The sequence below is a fragment of the Dasypus novemcinctus genome, chromosome 4, assembly GCF_030445035.2.
Source record: "Dasypus novemcinctus isolate mDasNov1 chromosome 4, mDasNov1.1.hap2, whole genome shotgun sequence".
NCBI lineage: Eukaryota > Metazoa > Chordata > Mammalia > Cingulata > Dasypodidae > Dasypus > Dasypus novemcinctus.
This window is the reverse complement of record NC_080676.1, coordinates 38729066-38737439: the sequence shown is the minus strand read 5'-3', so window position 1 is coordinate 38737439 and position 8374 is coordinate 38729066. Positions and strand designations below refer to the sequence as shown.

Here is an 8374-nt window from a genome sequence, read left to right as displayed (position 1 = left end):
TCAAATATTCAGTATAACTTGGATTGAGAAGTATAATGCCTACTCCAGGTGAAAATAGCATGCACTAGAACAAGTTGCAGCAGCTTCTCAGTTTTTGTCATGAACTGGGAACCAAATATGGGAATAGATTTTATGTGTTAGATTAAGGAAGATGAAATATAAATCAGGCTGAGTTTATATGTACACTGAAATGTACTCACCCAGAATTTGAAATTTAATATGTTGGCTTAAACACTTCAGGAATAGCATTAACAACCAGCTAGTTTGGTTAATTGAAGCCTGGATAGATAGTGGTTTTACAGTCATTGAAGTTGAGATGTTGGAACTTCCCTGACATTTTGTAGAGGAAGAAGTTTTTAGTCTCTGGGAGATGAGAGTGCTAGAATTGATTATGTGCAACTACTAAGCCATCTTAAACTATACACTCAAGGAAGGCCCAGCACTCCCTTCCGTCACCAAACCATTAAGCACTAGATTCTTTAAAAAGATTTGACATGGCTTTCTTCACAGACTGAAGATGATTGTGGAGGGATATGCTTCAGGGGACTTAAGCTTGCCTGATTTCAAAGGAATTAGAGATACCTTGAATTGTAGAGGCCAGGTGTTGGCAAATAATCATGAATGATATGGTGGAAAACATTATGAAAATAAGGTGCAGAGAAGAGCTAATAATCAGAATGTTTTGATTCACAAGGATCAGTGATGCTAATTTGGATACATAAGAATAAAAAAGTAGTATGGTCTACTGTTTTACAAAAATGTAAGCAGAACATTTTTATCTGTTGTGCAGAAATCTGACTTAAACTTCCATACTGTGGATTCAGAGTTTTTATCAACTTCTCAGAACTAAGCCAATTCATAGATCGGGAGCCCCTTAATTTCGGAAGGGGCAAGGACCCTTTAAGGAAGTTTCCTACAATGAAGCCACAAGTATACATTCAATATCTTCCTTCAAACTTTCCTTAAAAGAACTTGTGGCTGTTTATATGCAACATAAATATGCATGGAGGGAAGGCAATACCCAAAATTTCAGATGGGTTTTAGATTCTGGCTGACCCAAAGTATTATATTCCATCAGTCAGAGTTAGGGGCTTTTGGAGGTGAAGTGATTGATGGAGTCTTGTCTTGTGTCTGTCTCATAGTAGATTCATTATGTTGTTATTTTCCCAGTCCTGAATTTTTATTTGAAATGGATATACTTGGTAACAAGCTGAATCTCTGTATTGTTAGTCTGACCTGTGGCATAAAAATTGTTATGGTAGGAACATAAGTGGAAGGCCTTAGAACTGTCCCTGTACTTACCATAATAACAGGGCATGCCTGAGGCAATACTACATCTCCAGGAATTGCATAGATTAAGGCCATCATCAGAGACTTTAAAGATTCAGGATTAATGCTTTTTTATTATGTCTTCATGTAACTTGTCTCTTTGGTGTGAAGTCAGTTGTCTTGGAGAATGACTGTAGATTTCAGTAGTCTCATACAGGTGATGATGATGCCAGTCACAGTTTCTTTTCTGGATATAGTGTCCCTACTGGAGTAAATCAGCGTATTATTTGTGACTTGGTGGGCAACTATTGACCTATCATAGAGTTTCAAAAACTATTGTGGCACAAGGCCAGGTAGTAAATAATTTAAGCTTTGTGGGTCATTAACTTTCTGCTTTAACTACTCAACTCTTTTGTTGTATAAAAGCAGCTATATAGGACAATACATAAATGGATAAATATGGCTGTGTTCCAACAAAACTTTATTTAGAATTTGAATTTCATATAATTTTCAAATCATTAATTCTTCTTTTGCATTTTTTCCAATCATTAAAAAATGTAAAAACAAGTTTTAGTTCGAAAACTGTATAAAAACAGGCAGTGGGCCAGATTTGGCCTATTGCCTATAGTTTTCTGACCTAAGATATAGCAATTACATTCTTTTCTATTTCTTTCAAAAAAGATAATCAGAAATGGTTTGAGTTCTTGTAGCAAGTATAACAGTATACCTTCATGGTCTTCTTCCAGACCTACATCAACTTCCCTGCTTTCTATCATTACATAGTCTGGAAGGACTTTGTCTTGATATTTCACAGAAGAAAATGGTTGCCCATTACATTGATGGCATTATGCTAAATGGATTTTCTGAGCAGGGATAATCTGTTTCAGATGTTTATATTGGACCTTTTCCTTCATGGAGTAGAAGTCATTTGTCCTCATGGGAAAAACTACATATTCCAGATATATATGTGCTTTCTCTGCCTGCAGTGTATCTCTCAGCAGAAGCATTTGTCACATTGGTTCTCCCACAACATTGCCTCAGACCAAGGCATTCATTTTATTGTGAAAGAACTACAGCAATATGCCCACACCTGTGGAATTCATTGGTCTTACCATGTGCCTCATTATCCAGAAGTAGCTGGCTTAATAGTTTCATGGAATTGTCTGCTGAGGTTTCAGTCATGCCAGCTGGGAAACAATACCTTATGAGGTTGGGATGGTTTCCTTACAGAGTACTATATATGCCATTAAACTCCAATTATGCTTCCATTACAAGGCTGAGACTACCTCCTGGCCTTTTGGGACCCTTCATCACTGTCAGGATGGGTCACTGTTCTAGCTATGTTGTTGAGAACAATTACCAAAGAACAGTTGGAATACTACTATGCAATAGAAGAACGACTATATTTGGAACTGAGGAATTCATTGAAAACATATATTAGTGTTCATATGTCCAGTAATAATATTCAATGGGAAACTGTGACAACTTAATAAAGATAGGGCCTCTATGGTATTGGATCCTTTGGGAATAAAGATTTGAGTCATCCCACCAGGTAAAAAATAAAACCAATCTGCCAAGATAGTGGCAGAAAGTAAGGTGATAATAGAATATATAGTGTGAGAAGGAAGTTATGGTAATCAAATCAACTTAGTCCTCAAAACCAGCTATAAAAATGAAGATTGCAGCAGCTATGCTTTATGTTGCATTATCTTTTTAAACTTCCTACTTTTTCCCTGCTACGTGATACAAAGTATATGAGGTTTCAGTTGGAAATACAACTAAATTGTCATCTCCCTTTGTTGCACAGTGGCTCTAGATCTTTGTGTTCATCTCTATTACAGATATGAGATTTTTTTTTTTTCAAAAAAGGAGAAAAATGGGTGTTTAGGTGCAAAATAAGTAGACTATCCTGGTCATTCTGTGTTCATCTCTCTAGATGTACTCTCTTGTCATTCCTTCCCTACTCTGTGCCCCTAGAGACTGACCTCAAGGTACTGTATCTCTTGGGCTCCATTGTGCTTTGAATTCTAGTTGAGTTTGGCTAATTGGAGGCACTAACAGGACATTGGAGGGTGAGAGGAAAAAGAGATAGAAGGATTTACTCTCCATCTTCTTCCTTGTTGTACTTGAGTTTTGGTAATGTCTACGTTCTCTACTATGTTCTCAGCACTTACCAGGTGGCCTTTCTTTCATGAGCATTGCTTGCAGTGGCTTTTTGTAATAGCTCTCCTACTTTTGCCCTTCTAGTTTGTAGGTAATAGCTTTCCACTATTTTCAGTCTCTTGGTGCTTCACCATTGCTTTTTCTCTTAACCCTATCACATCATTACAAGTTAGTCCCTCCATTCAATCCTCTTCAAATTATGCCTTTTAATATGTTGTTTCTGACCAGAACATCAATAGTTGATTAGAAAAAGGATCCCTAAGAAACCAAGATTTAAGTTGGGCTTTAGAAATATAAGTTGTGCAGAAAATAGTGTATGCAAAGACTCTGATGGAGGGAGCATATTGTGTTCAAGGAACTGAAGGAAAGTGTGGGTAGCTGAAGCTCAGAAAATAAGGGAGAGTATTGTAGCTCAAGAAGAGAGATAGTAGGAGTTAATTTAGTGGCTTGGTAAAGAATGGCAAGCCTGCAAAGAAGACAAAGAAGGAGTGGCATAGGTGTAGGAGGATAGTGGTAAAGTGGTAAAGTGTATTATAATAAGTTAAAATGAGAAACAGTTCTATGTATGTTACCACAATAAAAAGTAAAAAAAACAACAACAAGGGAGAATAATATTTATAAATAAAGAAATTAGGTCAACTGGTGGTTGTGGAAAGAAGTCAATAATATGTTGTAGAAATAAGTCAATAATATGACATCTGTTGATACATGTGATTTTTTTGCCATATATATCCCATTTAACCCATATATATGTAATATAAAACATATTGAATATATATGGTGTTTATGTGTGTGTATTTTGTGTATCTGTTGGTAAATATTTTCCTTTTCAAATAAGTTTTAAACAATATGTTAAATAGATACAAAAATTTTATAAAATTTATATAGCTTATGGAGAAAAATAAGACACTAAACATCTGTGAATCTGCCACTATGTTAAATTAGAAACCATTCATTCTATTTGAAAATCCGTTTCGTTTTCCCTCCTTTCCAAGAGGCTATCACTAACTTGAATATTGTGGTTTTTTAAATTACCTTGCTTTCCTTTCAGTTTATATGTATGTAGACCTAAAGAATACACTGTTAATTTGACATGTATTTGAATATTATATAGATGGAATCTAGTATATGTATTATTTTTTTATGTATTTTTTCCAATCAATATATTATTGAGAGATGCATCCAAGAATATGTATATAGCTGCATTTCATTCATGTTCCCTGCTGAATGATCTTCCATTTATGAATAAACCACAATTTATCTGTTTTAATGTTGATGGTCTTTTGGGTTGTTTCCCATTATTTTCCATTCCAAACAGCCCTTACGGATATTCATCACTGTCAAGCAATCTTTTGCCCTTTGGCAGATGACTCCAGGTGGAGGCGTCTCTTTTTTCTTATAGATTTCTCTGTTCTTAATGCCTGCCCCATTAGTTTAATGGACTCTGATGTTTCTCTGAACTTCCTTCTTCAATTGCTTTCTTTAAAACTGCTCCAATCTTTTGGGAAGAATCAGAGTAGGGCACTTAAATTCTTTTGGTTTATTTCTATTGCTGATATTTTTCTGTTTCTGTAAGCCAAAGCTTAAAGTCTGCAGTATGAGCTTGGGACTACTATATAGTTTCATATTTTATAAAATAAAAAATTTCCCCATCATTGCTTCTCTTTTTCTTCTCCTTTGTCCTCTCTATTGTGAGTTTGGAGAGAGGGATGATATCTGGAAGGGTGGAGAGTCTAGTAATCCTGGATTTAGTGCTCTCTTTCCCAGAAATCCCAATCGTTTTAAAATATTTCTTAGTAGTGTCTAATTTATTGCACTTCAGAAATATCTTAAGCATCTGGAAGTAAATTGCCATTTAGATGTAAATTCATAAAAATAGTTGTCTCCTCCAGGTGACATTCTGAATTATGTATTTTTTCTTTCCCATAATGTGTAAATATTATTGTCACTGGCTATAATACATGTCTTTATATGGGTGTTTATAGAATATATAATGAATCTTTTTGTATTTATCTTATTTAAAAGAATTGTTGCCTTAAAACAGATGAATCATAGGATCTTTCCATATAAACAGATTAATGAAGAACACTGTCTATACAGATATTTAAAAAATCATCAATATTTAACACTTGTGCATTCTTTAAACTATTGATTACAAAAAAGCATATATGCCTCAAAAATGGTAAGTTTTATATTTTGAGAGAATATATTAGAATTTGTAGACTATTGATTATTCACATTGTATTTGTTTTTATAGACTCAGTGGAAGCATGTGAAGTACAGACTAATCTGAAAATTTGGAGAGAACCACTTGAAATTGAATTTAAGGAAGACAGTCTATCTTACATGGAAAAATTATGGCTTAGAAAACACAGGAGGTATTTTTTTTTCTTTCATTTCTTTCATTTATTGAAGTATATCACTCATACATAAACCTACATAAACAACAAGTGTATAGTAATGGTTGTGAACTTACAAAACAAACATACGTAACATCGTACAGAGCTCTCATACCTTTCCTTACCACCAACACCTTGCATTGTTATGAAGCATTTTTAAGTAATGATTCAAGAGCATCCTTAAAATATTACTACTAAACAAAGTATCTTACATTTGGTATATTTTCCCCCTACCCATCCTATTATTATTATTATATCATTTATACATGAACATACATAAACAATAAGTGTATAGTAAAAGTTGTGAACTTATAAAGCAGACATGAATAACATCATACAGGGGTCCCATACATCAACCCACCACCAGCACCTTGCATTGTTATGAGACAGTTTTTACAAATTATGAAAGAATATCACCAAAATCTTACTACGAACTATAGTCCTTATTTACATTTGGTGGATTTTCCCCCTAACCTACCCTATTATTATTTTTAAATATGTTTTTATGACAGAAGTTGTAAACTTACCAAACAATCATGCACATGTGCAGAATTCCTATACAACATTCCTCTATCAACACACCATACTGTGGTGGCACATCTGTTACCGATTATGAGATAATTTCATCAGATTATTACCAGGTCCATAACATATATTTGGCACACTTTTTCTATACTCCCGCATTATCAACACAGTACCTCTTTGGCTTAGATGCATGAATATTACATTATTACTCTTAACCACAGTCCATAGGTCATTCCAGTTGTATTTTTCCCATGCTTCTTCCCATCCCCACCACCCTGCAATAGTGATGTATATCTGCTCTGGCTCACAAAGGACACTCTTGCATCTGTACCATCAACCACAATTCTCACCCATCTCTGGGTTTAATGTGTTATTCAGTCCCTAGATTTTTCTCAAATTTTCTGTCAATTGGCATTTACATCCCTAGACTACCCTATTCAGCCACAATCCCATCTATGAACAAGCTGTTAACTCACTATATTATCATTAACTCTATAAATTTACATATTTTTACAGTAAAGTTAATTAAAACTTCTACATACATTAAACAGCAATAGTCCATCTTAGTCCTCCTCTTATCTCCTTTAAGAATCCACTACTTACCACCAGGTCTTGAAGATATTTTCCTACATTTTCTTCTAGAAGCTTTATGGTTCTTGCTTTTATATTTAGGTGTTTTTTTTTTCCATTTTGAATTAATTTTTGTATAAGGTGTGAGATAGGGGTCCTCTTTTCTTCTTTTGACTGTAGATATCCAGTTCTCCCAGCACCATTTATTGAAATGACTGTTCTTCCTGAGCTGGTTGGGTTTGACTGACTTGTCAAAAATGTCTTAACCCTAGATGTGAGGGGTCTGTTTCTGAACCATCAGTTCCATTCCATTGGCCTGTGTGTCTATCTTTATGCCAGTACTGTGCTATTTTTACCACTATAGCTAGGTAATATGATTTAAAGTCCAGAAGTGAGAGTCCTCCAACTTTGCTTTTCCTTTTTAAGTTGTTTCTGGCTATTCAGAACCCCTTATCCTTCCAAATAAATTTGATAATCATGCTTTCCATTTATTTTTAAAATGCTGGTGGAATTTTTATTAGGATTGCACTGAATATGTATATCAGTTTGAATAGAATTGACACCCTAAAGATAATTAGTTTTCCAATCCATGAGCATGGAATGTTCTTCCAATAATTTAGGTCTTTTTTTAATGTCTTTTAACATTGAGTTGTAGTTTTCTGAATACAAGCGCTTTCCATCATTGGTTAAGTTTATTCCTAAATATTTGGGTTTTATCTGTCATATTTTATTTATACCTCTCTTTGAGACTTTTACTTACTTTTACTGATATAATCCTCATTTCTATACTCTCTTCCAGGCCTCTCTCTCTTGCTTTTCTTTTCAGGCTGTAGCACACCTTTTAGTATTCTTCCAATGCTGGTCTCAGTTTAAAATCTCTCAGTCTGTTTATCTGTGAATATTCTAAACTCAAACTCATTTTTGAAAGACAGTCTTTCCCCCAGTATAAGATTTTTGGCTGGAAGTTATTCTCTTGCAGAATTTTAAATATATCATCACCACTATCTTCTTGCCTCCATGGTTTCTGATGAGAAATTGACACTTAATCTTATTGGGTATCCCTTATATGTTATGCATTACTTTTCTCTTGCTGCTCTCAGAATTCTCTCTTTGTCTTGGCTATTTGACATTCTGATTAGTATGTGTCTTGGAGTTGGTCTATCCAGATTTATTTGGGTGGTAGTACATTGTACTTCTTGGACATGGATATCCATGTCCTTCAATAGGGTTGGGAAATTTTCTACCATTATTTCTTCAAATATTCCTTCTGCCCCTTTTTCCTTCTCTTCTCCTTCTGGCACAACAATGACACATATGTTTGCATGTTTTTTGCTGTCATTTAGTTCCCTGAGACCTTGTTCAATTTTTTCCAGACCTTGTTCAATTTTTTTCCATTCTTTTCTCTATCTGTTCTTTTGTATGTTTGCTTTCAGAGACCAGTTCTTTGA

General features: G+C 34.5%; 1 protein-coding gene across 5 annotated transcripts in view; it reads left to right on the top strand.

Annotated features, from left to right (window-relative positions):
• ZBBX (zinc finger B-box domain containing) overlaps positions 1-8374 on the top strand; it is a 173611-nt gene that overhangs the window by 81913 nt on the left and 83324 nt on the right. For all 5 annotated transcript variants that reach the window (XM_058295228.1, XM_058295229.1, XM_058295232.1 and 2 more), the window contains one exon: positions 5690-5810. In XM_058295228.1, coding sequence (XP_058151211.1) covers positions 5690-5810 — 121 coding nt within the window. The remainder of the gene's footprint in view (positions 1-5689; positions 5811-8374) is intronic.